This window comes from Mauremys mutica, chromosome 11 (genome assembly GCF_020497125.1).
Source record: "Mauremys mutica isolate MM-2020 ecotype Southern chromosome 11, ASM2049712v1, whole genome shotgun sequence".
Taxonomy (NCBI): Eukaryota; Metazoa; Chordata; order Testudines; family Geoemydidae; genus Mauremys; species Mauremys mutica.
In genome coordinates, this window is record NC_059082.1 from 5003489 (window position 1) to 5019568 (window position 16080).

The window sequence follows — 16080 nt, forward strand, 5'->3', positions numbered from 1 at the left end:
CCGCCAGCGAGTCCTGGGGGTGGTTCCTCGCTGCCCCCTAAGCCAGACCCGTTTCCTCCTCTCCGCCCCGCGGAGACCTGGGGCTGCGTAGGGCCTCAGAATAGCTAGGGACATCCCTGCCTGGTCCCTTTCCCAGGGTCTACCACCAGTGCCACCTCCTTTCCTACAGCTTCCCTGGGGGTCCTTTTCCGGAGAGAGAGAGGGAAATCTGACCCTCTCCCTCCTAGGTCTTTTCCTGCCCTGCAATTCCTACTATCCTACCTACTGTACATCCTGATTTTACTTTACTTTCCCTGGGAAGGTCTATGAATTCAACAACCTTCCTTACTAATTCCACCTTCAAATAAGATGTTACATTTTCTTATTTACACAGACTATTGCCTGGTCGGCATTAACAGTGGGTAAAAATGACACCAACTCCTCACACCCTGTTTGATGTGATACAATCTAATCAAGGTCAAAGAATTAAGCTTGTTCACTTAACTGCTGAGCCATAAAGCGTGTGTGTCTAGTCGAGTTACTTAAGGCATAATTCTATATCTAGTAGTTCATTAATTTTTTTTGCCAAAACGGGAATCATTTATGCTTATCCTCAACTAAATAACTCAGGTCATAAAAGGTAATACCATGGGTAGTAGAATGTAAACAAACACATTCTACCTCAATAAACATGCTAATTTCCAGCTACAATATTCACAAGTAAAATATCCATCACACAGACCCTATTTGGCAAAGGCAGCAGCCCTCATCAGTCAATGAAGTAGGCTCCTGCCAGTTCACTGCAGGAGGCAAATAGTACAACTTAACTCACTTGATGATGCCCTCGGGGGGAAAACATGAGCTTCATAAATGAGTCTGGAAATGTGATAAAAGGATAATCTTGCATAAATGAGTCTATATCATCATTACCTGCACAAACAGAAAAAGGCCGAGATTATTTGAACAATGTAGTCACATTTAATATAAATTAAACCACAGAAAAACTAGGCTCAGGCCACATTAGCTGGCTGACTTCAGCCCACAAAATGCCAGGGAATTCACAGCTGAGGCTGGCGCATTGCCCTTAATCCATCCCATTCTGCCTAGTTACTGCTGCACTTGGGGTATGTACCAGGGCAGAACTGTTCTCGGCCCCTGCGAACGTCTAGACACAATGGCGAGGCTGAAGCAGAGCACCACTATGAACACAGTGAACCTGGAGAGTTACGTGTCTGTATGGCCACATTCAGATCTGCTGCACTGCAACTCCAGTCACTTCATCTATTTACACCAGGTCTGAATTTGGCTCTTAATATCTCCGTGCAGCTTTGTTGTTCCATTAAAATCAAAGAATGAACAAACAATCCACCAAAACAAATGGGAATATACCAAAGGCAGCATGCTAAGAGACCCATAGAGCTTTAGAATAAAAAATTATACCAAAATGGCCTTTTATACCAACATTTGTATTATCAGGGCTATATTTTCATCCCACTCACCACTTGTGTTGCATGCAAAATTGTCCCTGCATTTTGCAGATTAAAACACCTACTAAGAATTCCAAGAGCACATGTGCATGCCTTTTCAATAATCTAACACCTCCATGAGAACAAGCGTGGCACCCGTAAAATGCATTGGCCCAAAGTTTGTGCATGAAAAATTTCACTTGTGCACAAAGTGGACACAGAAATCCAGCCCGTAATTATAAATTCAAAGCATGCACACATGTATGAATATGAACAATAGTGTGCGTTGTTCTGACTATTTTGTCTCATGAAAGCCAAATCTGTGCCCCAGAAGCAGCTGCAGAATGGAGCCTAGACAAGCTATGTAGCCCACTGGGCTCTGAAGCTGTCAATGGACTCTTAAGGGATCTTCAGTGGAAAAGAGCCATCTAACAGATGGGGAAACAGCCACCTGACCCCTGCCCTTCCTGCCTAAATCAGTTGCCATAGATAGACCATATGCACATTGTGTTCTTGATGCCCCAGAGCAGGGAGGGCAGGTTCCTTCCTGGCTCACAGATGGCTGGAGAGAGACTGAAGGAGGAATACAGCACAAATACTTCTTGGGCTTGACAGCTGAGAAATTTAGCTCAGCCAGGGAGCAGAGGTATAGGCTAGGTGTGCTGAAAACCCCCCATCCCCATTGCAACTGGAGATCAGATGAGAGTTCCACATGAAACAGGTGCAGGGTGTGGACCTAGTCCTCCTCTCTCTCGGGAGGATGATGTGGGTGCTACTGTCACCATAGGACCCAGCAAGGAGATGATTTAGCTGGCCCCATATGAAAGCGAATCAGGTGAGGCTGTACAAAGGGCTGCTCAGCGTGAGTGTGCCCGGGAGCTCACCACCTGCCTGTGGAGTGAGAATGGTTCCCTCCTTCCCAGACTGTACGGGGTCCAACTCTCTGGTGTGAGACAGGTTTATACAGCTGGCTGGCACTCACCCACCATGAGTCAGCTCCTTTAATGAACATTCTTCACACAGCACTGAAGCTGCCACTGCAGGAGTATGTCTGGAAAACGGCATGATATTTGCATGGCATGGGGTCCCATGGCCCGAGGGACAGTTAACTTTGTGGAAGAGATGCTTTTAAACAGCTCCTCAAATCCCAATCTTGGCCATTTAACTTCTTCCCTGAAAGTGAGTGCTATGTCACTTCAGATCCTGCCCGGCCCTTCAGGGGATTTCCTGCTTTGCAACACAGATTCCACCGAGCTACAACAAACAACACACTTCTTTCCCGGGGGCAGGGAGACCTAACTAACATGAGGGCATAGTCCTGCTCTTGCTGAAGCCAATGGAAATTTTGCCATTGACTTCAATGGGAGCAAGCTTGGGCCCAGGGACTTCACCCCAAGAGCAAACTGGCTACATTTCATTATAAAAGCCAAGCCCATTTTAAAGCTACGGAACAATAGAAAAGCATCCAATTATTTGTATTCATCACCTTGATCGATCAGTCCTTCAGCCCTTGTACAGATTGCGCCGATCAAAAGTCTTCCATTCTTCTCGTATCCTGGCCTTCCTTCTCCATGTGTGGCCATGTCTTTTCACAATAAAATCTTCCCATCTCTTTGGAACTTGGCTGAGTGGTCGTTTCAGTTCCCGTGGGTACCACTCGGCGACAGCTGCAGTCCATCGATTGTCAGTGAGCCTTGCTATAGGCCCGGCCCATTGCCTTTTACTCTGCCTGCTCTCAGTGATAACGTCCTGCACTCCACTTTGCTGTCTGATCACTTCATGGGGGACTTGGTCGCGGATTAAAATTCCCAAAATTCTTCTTTCCATCACCCTCTATGTGACAGACAGTTGCTGCTCCTCTGTCTTCGTCATCGCCCATGTTTCACTGCCATACAACGTTGCTGGCAGTACTGTTGAGTTGAAGAGGCTGGTGCATGTTGCCTTGTTGATTTTTCCTTGGAGGACATCCTTGATAGAACTGAATGTGCACCAACCTGCTTTCTTTCTTCGCGAGAGTTCACCTTCCTGACCGTGGCGCATGTTAATTTCTTGGTCCAAATAGACACATTGCTCAACTTCTTCTATTTGTTCTCTGTAGTCCTCTGTAACCGACAGAAATGGACAGATTCTTTTTCCCTGGCCTGAGACCTTGCACAGCAAAGTTAGGCCTTAAGCTGTTTTTCTGCTCGAAGTCTATAGTGGGAATGCTGCCCCTCAATTTCAGAGGCCCAAGTCAGTCACTATAATATAGCCTCAACTCTTCTTTTTCTCACCAAGAAGATATGGAGGTTGATTCTGATAGTGAGGTTTGGGGTGAAGACTGCCAACTCGCGACCCTCCCCCCCATGTAATAACCAGGTGTCACGACTCCCAGTTTGAGAACCCCTGCGATAGAGGAACTCTCTTGTGCAGTCTCCCAAAGTTAGGTCAAGTAGTAGTTGAAAGCCTGTATGACAAAACAGAAGGATATTGAACCCGGACATATTCTCCACTATTTTCGATCCTTTTGCTGGATCTCAAATTTGCTCCCGCTGATTCAACAGCCCAGCTCCACTTATTTCCATCATGTGGGTTTGGGCCTTAGAGAGCATCCTTCTGAGCCCATTTTCATACTGGCACTGGTGCCCTTTGCAATATTGGAGAGGCACAAACACTTTGTAGAGGCAAAAGGCTTCTGTTTGCTGAAGCCCTGCAGTGCTGCATGCTGCCATTTGTTGGGGGGGAGGTTTAAAAGAGAGTTTCCAAGCCACCAGTGAACACACTTGATTCCCAGCCAGTTGCTTTGGTAAAATGCCTACCTGGCTAGCCAAATAAGACTAGTATTTTAGAGAAAGCCGTATCTTCCGTTCCAATTTTCAAGAGAAAACACTGAGCATGTAGGAAGAACTTCCGGTGCATTTTAGTCTAAATACAATGAGCTGTCAGCTATTGTTATCCCCCTAAAGACATTAGGCATCATCACTCTTCAACAAAGCGCTTTACTCAGAGGCAGTATAATCTAGAGCAACAGAGCGGGAATCAGGAGGACTCATGGATTCTTTCCCTTGCTGTTGCTCTGATTTACAGAATCAGTCCTGTAATGCTTCTCACATATACATCCACTTCTGTGATGGGCATGGACCAATCTTTTAACAATGGAAGATGACAGATTTCCATCTCCTTAGTGTCAGTTTTTTGTGGGTTTTTTTTCCCCCCAAACCAGACAATTGCAATACATTCCTTGAAAATAAATATATTGCATACGTTCCCTTTATTGACAGAGAAATAATGTAGGTGAATTAAGAGGCATTTGAAACCATTGCAGAAAGGCACTTTTAGAAGCGCAATTCTTAAATTATTGTGAATATTGATCTGATGGATCCTTCTGCTGCTACCTATTATATAGGGATGTTCATAACAGATTTGTCATGTAACATCACAATGTGAAGTGTGATTGAAGCTGTCAACAGTCCAGAGTGTTGTTGGAGGAACGCTGAGATTTGTTTGCTTTCTAAGGTCAACTGCAGCACGATTTCAGGTATTTTCTAAAAACATCAGCTAAGCCGGATATTTGCCAGCATCAAGTACCTGCAAATGACAAATGCTTACATACACGGGGGGGGGGTCCCCAAAATCCACTGTGCAACCATGCAAAGAAGTGAAACTAAAGTCAGACACTGTTTCCTTTGTTCTTGCTTCTGAACTTTGTTTGGATTTAGTCTGGATGCTCCATCTGTACAACTTCACTAAGTGAACTGAACTATGGAAGCACTTTTCTATTTTCATACCGGTTAGTCTGTGGATACTGGTGGACGTGTATTTAATACGTTCACCTCTGGCCAAAGAGTTCAAAATACAGCAGAAGAATTTGGAAACACCACCAACTCCAGAACCGTGCAAGTGGCTGTTTTATATAGAGTTTGCTGTGAGACAAAACGTGGTCTATGGAGTACATCTCAATGGCCACGCAGCACTTTCCAAATGCAGCATAGAATCATAGAATCTCAGGGTTGGAAGGGACCTCAGGAGGTCATCTAGTCCAACCCCCTGCTCAAAGCAGGACCAAACCCAACTAAATCATCCCAGCCAGGGCTTTGTCAAACCTGACCTTAAAAACCGCTAAGGAAGGAGATTCCACCACCTCCCTAGGTAACCCATTCCAGTTCTTCACCACCCTACTAGTGAAAAAGTTTTTCCTAATGTCCAACCTAAACCTCCCCCTCTGCAACTTGAGACCATTACTCCTTGTTCTGTCATCTTCTACCACTGAGAACAGTCTAGATCCATCCTCTTTGGAACCCCCTTTCAGGTAGTTGAAAGCAGCTATCAAATCCCCCCCATTCTTCTCTTCTGCAGACTAAACAATCCTAGTTTCCTCAGCCTCTCCTCATAAGTCATGTGCTCCAGCCCCCTAATCATTTTTATTGCCCTCCACTGGACTCTCTCCAATTTATCCACATCCTTCTTGTAGTGTGGGGCCCAAAACTGGACACAGTACTCCAAATGAGGCCTCACCAGTGCTGAATAGAGGGGAATGATCACATCCCTCGATCTGCTGGAAATGCCCCTACTTATACAACCCAAAATGCCATTAGCCTTCTTGGTAACAAGGGCACACTGTTGACTCATATTCAGCTTTTCATCCACCGTAACCCCTAGGTCCTTTTCTGCAGAACTGCTGCCCAGCCATTCGGTCCCTAGTCTGTAGCAGTGCATGGGATTCTTCTGTCCTAAGTGCAGGACTCTGCACTTGTCCTTGTTGAACCTCATCATATTTCTTTTGGCCCAATCCTCTAATTTGTCTATATTCTCCTATATTCTTGCCAGACAATGTCTTACAGTCAGGGCCGGCTCCAGAGCCCAGCGGGGCAAGCACCCGCCTGGGGCGGCCCTTTCCCGGGGGGGCGGCAGGCTGGGCTGGCGGACCTGCCGCAGTCATGCCTGCGGGAGGTCCACCGGAGCCCCGGGAGCAGCGGACCTGCCGCAGGCATGACTGCGGAGGAGACGCTCGGCCGGCGGCTCCAGTGGACCTCCTGCAGGCATGACTGCGGACGGTTCGCTGGTCCCGCGGCTCGGCTGGACCTCCCGCAGGGATGCCTGCGGCAGCTCAACCGGAGCCGCCGGACCAGCGAACCGCCCGCAGCTGCGGGAGGTCCAGCCGAGCCGCGCGACCAGCGGACCCTCCGCAGTCATGCCCGCGGGAGGTCCGCTGCTCCCGCGGCTCGGGGGCGCCTCCCGGGCATGATTGCTTGGGGCGGCCAAATTTGTAGAGCCGCCCCTGCTTACAGTTGGAGGACATCGTTCCTGATATCATATACCTTACACAAATACTACACAGGTGCAGCAAGCATGCTTTACACATATTTTGCCAACCTGCAAACACAGCAGTTTGTCTAATACCCACATACTACCGTCTTAATTGCTCAGTATACTAAAGGCTACAACACGTGAAGAATTTTGCAGTCCTTAGAAATGAGAGACTCAGATGCAGACAAGTTAATACAGTATATCTACTGCTTTTCAGAGTTATTTAACCCTTGAAATTTAAGAAACCCATATTAGAGCTAATGATGGCTTGAGGACATCTGAAGTAGATCCTCAAGATGATCTTACTGTTTTAGTGCCATTGAAGCCAATGGAGGTCTGACAATTTACACCACCTGAGGATCTATCCTGAGGCATCCTTCAGATGAACACTGAGGGAGGCTGACTTAGAAGCAGTATTGTACATTAGTACAAGGATTGAAACCCCTAGGAAATATACAAAGCATAGGCCCAAATTTTTAAAGGTATTTAGGAGGTGTTGCTACGCTCAGTGTTGCAATGACAGATTTAGGAGACTTGGTCTCCTATTTCAATAGGGATTTAGGCACTTAAGAGCCTAAATCTCATTGACAAAGTGCCTAAATCCCTTTTGAAAATTAGACAGGTGTTTTAATGTTAAGCACAGCAATGCCTAAAGACCTTTAAAAATCTGGGCCTTTGTTGCTAAGGAGTTAACTGTGGTTTTAAAATATGGACATTCATGCTGCTGGAAAAAAAAGAAGGCTAATAAAATAGAGGCGCAGAATTCTAAGTTGCAAGTCTTGGCTGAGACTGGAGGGTTCTGTGCCAAAGAGTGACACATTTAAGCTTGTGTATAATTTTAATCTACATGTTTAAAATACTTTTCTCTGTTTCATAATTTGAAGGTTTGCAGGAGGGGGCGAAATTGTCATTATTGAAAACATATTTCTAATCTCCACAAGCACGGTTCATAAAGTTTGCTGGCTAAAAGTGATGTGTTGAATAGTAGGAGTTGGAAAACATGACTCATAAGAGTGATGGAGGTATAGCATTTGGAAGGATAAAATGAAAGCCTAACATTGCTCTCCAGAGAAGAGGCTAAGTCTTTGAAAAAAGCCCAGCAGCTGGGTATTTAGAGAATATGGACAGCCAATATGAGCCCAGATGCAGGATGTTATAGGCACAGAGCTGGACCCTAGGCAATGCATTCAGTTAACTAAACTGCCTCCCAAAGAAGCAGCTAATATTAACGACTGTTAATCCTACCTGTTATCACTTCGTTCTTCAGGGAAAGTTCAGGGTCAAATATGTTTCTATCAGGATTTGTAACATCACAACCAACTTCAAGAAAACCTGCAGATCTGCTGGAGATCTTTTTTTTTTTTTGGCTACTGTTTATGGGTGAAATGACCTTCATTATATTCCACTGCTGCAGAAATCAGCCATCCTCCCATTCATTCAACATGAGCCCCCAGTGAATTTGGTCGCACAGAGCTGGGAACCTGACAGGGTGAACAAAAGCGGAGGGAGGAAGGGACCCACTAGAGGGCTGCTTACCTCAGTGCAGAGCTAATTCAACATTGCGTGAGGCTGGCGGGTCAGCAGCACAGCACCAGCTTGCCTGCTGCGCTTCCCATTGCCGCAGCACAGACATGTCTGGGGCAGCGGTGCACAGGCCCTGCTCAGGCTCCACCCCCCTGCCGCATGCCCACTTTGGGATCATGCAGGGAACGGGGAGCAGATGCTGAGCACAGAGCCCATTTCTCTACACCATGAGACAGGTGCTCAGGCAGTAGAGAAGCACACGTGAACGTCAACCCTCCCAGGGGGGAGTATTTCCTCTCATCAAACCCAAAGTATACCTCTTCAGTGGAAGCTTTCCCCAGCCTGGGGGAAACGGATAATCCATAGCTATCATCAGATCACTCAGCTGAAGAAACATGGACTAAAAATGTATCTTAAAACGAGGAAAGTAGGTGAAGGGAACATGGCCATAGAGAAAGGTACCTCTCTCTTCCTGGAGCAGGTGGGCGACATTGCATCAGACTTCCTTTGTAGTCGTCTTCTTTGGACCAGCTCCTGCCCTCAGTTTCACCTCTGCAGGCCCATGGAAACACACGACCTAAATCCTGCAGGAAGTCAGAATGTGGCTCTTTAGAGTCTACAGAATAGGCAGCCCAGTAGCAGCTTCACCTCACCAGAAATTCCTCTTTTCTTACTTTACATTTTTTACTGGTAATTTTTAATGCCTGTCATAGCATTAGTATTATAGAGACCCCAGTGTCCACAGGGACCAGCCATCGTTTACAAACATCTAGATTTTAGGAACTGAAATAAGAAGCCTCGTTATCACAAGGGCTGAGTGGCTAGAACTCCCAGACAGCTGGAAGTGTGGTGAGAGTGGGGCTGGGTGGTGACAAAAACCAGCTGGGTTCCTTCCACGTCCCCTCCGTCCCAAACTCCCAGGAAGCTGCATTCAGGGCCATGACTGGCAGTGCCGCTCCAGTGAAAGGTTCTGGGGTGGAGCCCTGGCTTCCACTATGGGAGCCAAGCAAACACCCTTTCCAGGGAAGAATTCATAGGAACCACCGTGAGTTGAAAGCCACAGTCGCAGCGAGCCCTTGAGACAGGTCACACATAATGATGCAGGGAAGGAATGGACAGAGACGCAAGAACAGGCCATTGAAAGGACAAAGCAATTGTTTGAAAAAGAGCAGTTGACGCGTCCTTATATTGTGATGCCCCTTCCCTTCTGTCCACCACTATATAGGTCTCTCCATCTGTCCCCGGAGACTCTCTCCCAGCCACCTCCTCTCAGACCCACTCCCCATCCACCCCCATCATCCCTGCCTCCTCCTCCTCCTCCCAGACCCAGAGGCCCACTCCCCATCCGCCCCCTTCATCCCTGCCTCATCCTCCTCCCCCAGGATCCAGCGGCCCACTCCCCATCCACCCCCTTAATTCCTGCCTCATCCTCCCCCCAGACCCAGGGGTCCACTCTCCATATGCCCCCTTCATCCCTGCCGCCTCCTCCTCCTCCCCCCCAGACCCAGGGGCCCACTCCCCATCCGCCCCCTTCATTCCTACCTCATCCTCCTCCCCCGGGACCCAGGGGCCCACTCCCCATCTGCCCCCTTCATCCCTGCCTCCTCCTCCTCCCCCCGGATCCAGGGACCCACTACCCATCTGCTCCCTTCATCCCTGCCTCATCCTCCCAGACCCAGGGACCCACTCCCCATATGCCCCATTCATCCCTACCTCAGCCTCCACCCCCTGGACCCAGGGACCCACTCTCCATCTGCCCCTGTGAGCCTGCCCCATCCTTATCTTCCACACCCCTGGGACTGGGAATCGTTCCCCTTCTACCACCCCCTGTAACGCTCCCCCAGCCTCCTCATCCTCCACCCCTGGTTCCCCTTGCACACCTCTTCCCAGGACGCCTCAGCCTCCAACCCGCAGGGCTGAAGACCCCCCACACCCTTTCCTCTGAAGCCACTCAACTCAAATGGGACCCAGGCACCCCTTGCTCTGTACCTCCAGCCCACCCACCCACTCTTGGCCCCAGCATCCCCTGCCCCCCATTTCTAGGTGAGCTTGCTGTTGAAGTGAGTCCAGGGTGGCTGCTGGGGCAGAGCCCATGAGGACTAGGTGTGGAGTGGGAAATACAGGCCAGGTGCCAACACAGAGCTGGGTGGGTCACTGTCCTTGTGGCTGAAGTCCTGGAAGGGCCACCAGGAGCCCTCCAAGCCACAGCCGTGGCCACAATCTGTCCCACGCCGGGGCAGGGAGTAGCTGGGAGAGTGCTTCCCTCGCAGCCTGGGCAAGGGCTGGTTTGTGCTGCTCGGAGCCCCGCTTGTCCGGCGCCCCCCGTCCCTCTATTAGCTCCCCCGCTGAGATGTACTAGCTGGAGGACACTCAGGCAAGAGCAGTGATCCGAAAACTGAAGGCACAAGGTGTGGCACCCCTGACACTCTATGCTCCAACAAGGGGCACAGTACATTGAAATGATTCAGTACCAACTGAGCATTTGAGCACCAGGCGGCGACCCTTGGGTACCCACAAAGCAACAGCAAGGCTGAGTCAGCAGCATAGACAGCCAAGAGACTGAGGGCAAAGGCAAGACAGACAGGAAGGGATCTCTGCCTGGCAACGCTGGGCTCTCTCAATACACCCTTCCAGGGACTAGCCAGTGGCCCATTACAGAGACCAAGGCTGGTCAGAGAGCCGAGATTCTGCCTTCCAAGAGGGATAGTCAGCTGCTGCCCAGAGGAGGAACAAAGGACAAGACACGGGAGCAGTTATGAGAACACCAGACTGAGCAGGCAGATGCTACCACAAAGGAGTCAAGGACCTGAGGCCAGTCCGCACCGGCGAGCAGGGTTCAACCATCAAATAGCCACACAAAGCAACAGCGAAAGACAGCAGCCCCGGCTGCAGCAGGACATGGTCGCGGGAGGCAGCGACACACTCAGGGTGGCGGGGGGGGGCGTTGAAGCTGAAGACAGCTGTGGAGGAGCAGCAGACAGCTGGCGTACCTGGACAGATGGTGCCAAGGTCAGCACCAGGACAACACAGCATCTCAACCATCAGTTGCCCTGATGTAGGAGAATCAGAAGAAACAAGGTGTCAGAGCAGCACAGAGGATCCACAGGACGCTGCCCAGTAGAATGAAGTCAGCAACAGGGTGGAACCAAGTCCCCTAGCAACAGCAATGACACAAACAAGCAGGAGACTGGCCTGGAAGGACTCTGAGGCCCAGCAGACTCCCATGGGCTGGCACTAAAAGCCCTGTCCCTATAGTGCAGGGCCGGTCTTAGGGAAAATGGCACCCTGGGTGAACTTGTATTTTGGCGCCCGTTCGTTGAGTTTGAGAACAGCAGTGTGGGGCTCAGGGTGCGAGGGACCAGCTCAAAACGGGAAAAAAAAATAAGGTGCCATTTTCCCTAAGGCTGGCCCCGCTCCCTCCCATGCCCCATGTGCTCTGGGGGGGGGGGGAACTCGGCTGCCCCTTCATCCTCCCCTGGCCCCAGATGAGCACGGATCAGTGACCCAGCCCCACCGGATCTGCCTAGACCCCCTTTGTAAGCTGCGGAATCCGTCCGCCTTCCTTACATCGGCTTGGCCAGCCCTGTCCCCACACTCCCCCGCTGCCTGCATCTCCCTGCCAGGCTGGCAGCTCCGGGTGGCATCACCCCCCAGCTGGCCATGGGTTCCAGCCCTGGGCATACCCCTGTTCCGGCAGCCCAGGCCCACCAGCTTGCAGCAGTCAGACGGCGTCCCCCTGACCATGTCACCCACCCTGCTATAGTGAGCTATGTACTAGTCCCCTCTGACCCCTGCAAGTCAGCAAACGCTAGCACAAAAAACACAAAAAGAAGAATTTGTTAAAGGCAAAGCTGTAGCAACCTGCAGAGAATTTGGAGGGAAGAGTACAGGTTTCAGGAGGCACCAGGAAGTCAGTCAGTGTGCACATGGCTAGAATGCTAGCTGCACTTGCAGCATCTCTGTCAACGGTTCTCTTAATAAAGACCCAGCTTAGTTTTACAAGCCTGGAGTCCTCATGTTAACACCCAGAATGCAGGATATGCTAGTCTCCTCTCCACATATGAATTATTTGTAGGAGAAAGTGGGACCTTTGCTTTGTAACTTCTGGATGCAGAGACCCCAGGCCAGATTCTGATTTCTGCTGCATTGGTGTCAATCTAGAGTACCCCTACCAAAGTCAAGGGAGGGGTGCCCAGATCAGAATCTGGCCCCATTTGTAGAAAGGCAAGCATGCTGTCACAGCTCAGTAAATAAAGTCTACCCAGCCTCTCTCAGTAAGGTCACTGACTCCACTATCTGCACCAAGCCTCAAGCAGACTCAATCTTGAATCATGTTGCAGGTAATTTTTAGGTTAAGTACTTCCAATATATTCTCAATATGTAGCCAGTTGGAAAATGAAAATGTTGCCGTGTAAGTAACCCTTATTCTACATCTGCAGGTGGTTTTACCAGGCAGTGAATTCTTTACACCACGGAGCAGGCTTCAAGAGGAACTTTGTCTTGGGCATTCACAGATAATTCTACTTGCTTAATCGAGGCCGTTTGGGAAACTTTTTTATGTGCTATGTCTTCAACTGGTCTCAAGGCAGAGGGAGTTACAGTTCATGCACTTTCCAGATGATTGATTAATGCTGTGTCCTCCTTAGGCTCATGAAGAGTTGCTGGAATGCAAGATTCAAAGACAATGATCCATTTTCACCACCCTTTTGTATTTAAAGGGACACTGTCACTCAAAGTTGTTGGGTAAAAAAAAATGTTTTTTAACCTAGCCTCCCCCCAAAGTCTGTTTGTGAAGGTCTTTAAATATGTGTTTTTCTAAACCAGTGGTTCAGTGCCTAACCATCTAAATCAAAGGGAACAGGGGCGGGGCTTGGGGGGGTTGGGTTTCAAAAGCCCAGTACTCACTATTATCAACCCTGTAATAAGGAGTACAGCTCCTTAGGGTGGATATAGTGTAAATGTACCTCTTCCCATGCATCGAATGCCACAACAACAACTATGTGAGTAAAGAATCCTGTGGCACCTTATAGACTAACAGACGTTTTGCAGCATGAGCTTTCGTGGGTGAATACCCACTTCTTCGGAGGAGAATACCCACTTCTTCGTGGAGGTATTCACCCACGAAAGCTCATGCTGCAAAACGTCTGTTAGTCTATAAGGTGCCACAGGATTCTTTGCTGCTTCTACAGAACCAGACTAACACGGCTCCCCCTCTGATACTTGAAACTATGTGAGTGAAACCAGACAGTCCTTACACTGAAATGAACTCACACAGAAAGATGATAAAAGACAAAAGCAACCTACCACCCATAAGGGAAGCATTCACTCTACATCTGACCTTTCAGTCCCCATTCTCAAAAGAAGCCTGCATAACACCTACGAAAGATGAGCCTGGGAACTTAAATTCATAACTCTGTTGGACACTAAAACTAAAGGACTTAAGAGACACTGGCTTTGTGGCTCATTACAACAATTTGGAATATGCTCTGCTGCCTGTTAACCCTCCTCTGCCCTATGACTGCAGAGTTGTGAAGTTGTAAGTGGTCTACTACAACATGCGTGAACCCCTTACGCTACCATCTGTCCCACCTTGTATTTAGCTGTGATACTCTGGTCACCTTCTCCAGACCTGTGAAGCTCGAAGCTTATCCCTTCCATCAACAGAAGTTGATCCAATGAAAGATATTACTTCACCCACCTTCTCTCTCTCTCAGATCCTGGGACCAACACAGCTACAACAACACTGCACACCAAATATCTTGTTTGGAGGCAGATACACACGGATCTTTTCTTGCTACCATAAACTGGTGCATACATAAAAGCCAGCTTTGCCCGGCCACTTTCAGAGGTCCAGACAATGGAGAAAAACAACACTTATGTAACGGAGCAGACTATACTTTCATGATGCCAAGGTTGTGTGCAACATAACCATTTTCGAATGAGGATGACTCTGGAATTTAGAGATGGGTTCAGTTCCCTCAAAGGACCCTGCGGTTGTGCTAGGACACTTCTCTAAGTTTGCTGTGTAAGAAGGGAAGGACTTGAGCCTAGAGTTTTTCTTACTATTCACAGCAGCTTGGGCCCATCTCTAATTTTATCATTTCCGTAGAAATAAATTATGGACTTAATTGGAATTTCTGATCTCACAAATCTCCTCTTTCCTCCCACCCCTGTATAAATATCCCTCAGCACTTACGTCTCCCTTTACCCCTAGCTCATCAGATTTTCCCATACTGGGATTCTAATATTTTTATTGCAATTTTATCCCATCTGTCAGGGAAAGGCCCTCAAGGAAATAAAGCTATTCAGGGACTAGCACGTGCAAAGGACTCCACTTCCTTCTTTGCTCTCGGTGGTCCAGGGCTCCTGGAGTCCATGGTGGCTCTATAGCAACTCCGAGGGGAAATATACACATTTGCTCTTCAGCATTCAGAGGAAATGTAAGACCGCTATTAATTACCATGTAAATTACTATGTGAAAAGCCCCACTCCCTTCACACAAGCAACACAGAAACTTGATGTGCATGTCCTATACATTGGCTTGGCAGGATTCATTTTATATAATTTTGACAGATAATATTAATTCTTATTTTTAAGCTTTTTTTAGATTCATATCGATTTAAATTGTCACAGTTGTGTGGCATTAAAGGCTTGAAGGATTGTCCCACCCTCCGATTTTTATCAATTTAAATTTTCACAGTGGTGGGTAGTTATGGGGGGGAGGGGCGCTCAGACAGACAATGAAATTCAAAAAGTTACAGCTTTATAAACTGTTAACACAAATTATCAACATCTCACTTCAAAATATACAAAGTAAATTCCTTAATTCAGCAACTAGTACCTGTTTTTACCCTTCATTCACTAGTTCACCTGTAAGAAGCCAAATTCAAAAGTCTAAATCACTGGATTTTGACTCAAGTTCTCAAGCAGAATTTTTTGTACTTTGTCTATCTGTATATTTTGATTATCGATGGAAAGATTTTTTTTTTTTTAGAAGGCTTGTGTGTGTGTGCAGTGAAATCAACACTTACTGATAAAAATCGAATCCTTCCAAATCTAACTATACAACTGCACATTCCATGTCTGCCCCATGCTTTGAGATGGATGCTGCTCTAAGCAGGAAAAGCATATGTGCATCTAATAATAGTTTGCTCATCTACTGTGATGTTCTTCCATGGACCCCAGGGACTTTAACAAACAGTAAGCAGTTGAGCTTCACAGCACAGGCCTGTGAAGAAAGTGAGCTACAAATACCCATTTAGTGATTTGGAACTTCTTTCCCCATTCTTGGACTTGGACTTCCAAGGCCAAATTTAGGTGCCTAGCTAACACTTTCCAAAGGGAGTCGGTGACTTGCGGTAACTATAGTCTCCCACACGAGGCAGTGCAAACAGGAGAAGAATTGAACTGAGGGATGCTGGTTCCCAGTACACAGTCTCTAACCACATGCCGATTTTAAGGTGGGATTTTCCCAAACACACAGCCTTGGTCTAACTCAGCTAACTCAGAGTTAGACCAACAATGAGCACTTTTGATAATCCCTTTATCCCCGTGTACCTTCTCAGAACGAATTCTCCGGCCTGCTGTGCTTCAATTATTTGGAAATTGGAGACACCTGAGAGGGAACCTCAGCAAATTAGAATCAGCTCCCTTTTGGGGTGTGCTCGAGATGGCCAGTGGCTCAGATCCATCTATAACTCCATTGTTGTCCACCCTCTGCACAAACTGATCCCACTGGTTTAAATGAGCCATTTGGAGGCACCCAAAGGCTGAGCTTGGCTGCCTATGTAGGAGACATAAGCTAGTTAGCTGTGTACAGCAGAGA

At 48.0% G+C, this 16080-nt stretch overlaps 1 protein-coding gene across 7 annotated transcripts in view; it reads right to left on the minus strand.

Annotated features, from left to right (window-relative positions):
* The window catches only part of SMAD3 (SMAD family member 3), a 376021-nt gene that overhangs the window by 199544 nt on the left and 160397 nt on the right, over positions 1 to 16080 (minus strand). For 3 of the 7 annotated variants that reach the window (XM_044980017.1, XM_044980015.1, XM_044980010.1), the window contains exons 1-2: positions 11246 to 11383; positions 8718 to 8839 (exon numbers count right to left, since the gene is read on the minus strand). In XM_044980017.1, the coding sequence (XP_044835952.1) occupies positions 8718 to 8752 (35 nt within the window). In that variant the 5' untranslated portion in view covers positions 8753 to 8839; positions 11246 to 11383. Of the gene's footprint in view, positions 1 to 8717; positions 8841 to 11245; positions 11384 to 16080 lie in introns of those variants that run through there. The other 4 variants (XM_044980014.1, XM_044980016.1, XM_044980012.1 and 1 more) reach the window with 2 other exon arrangements.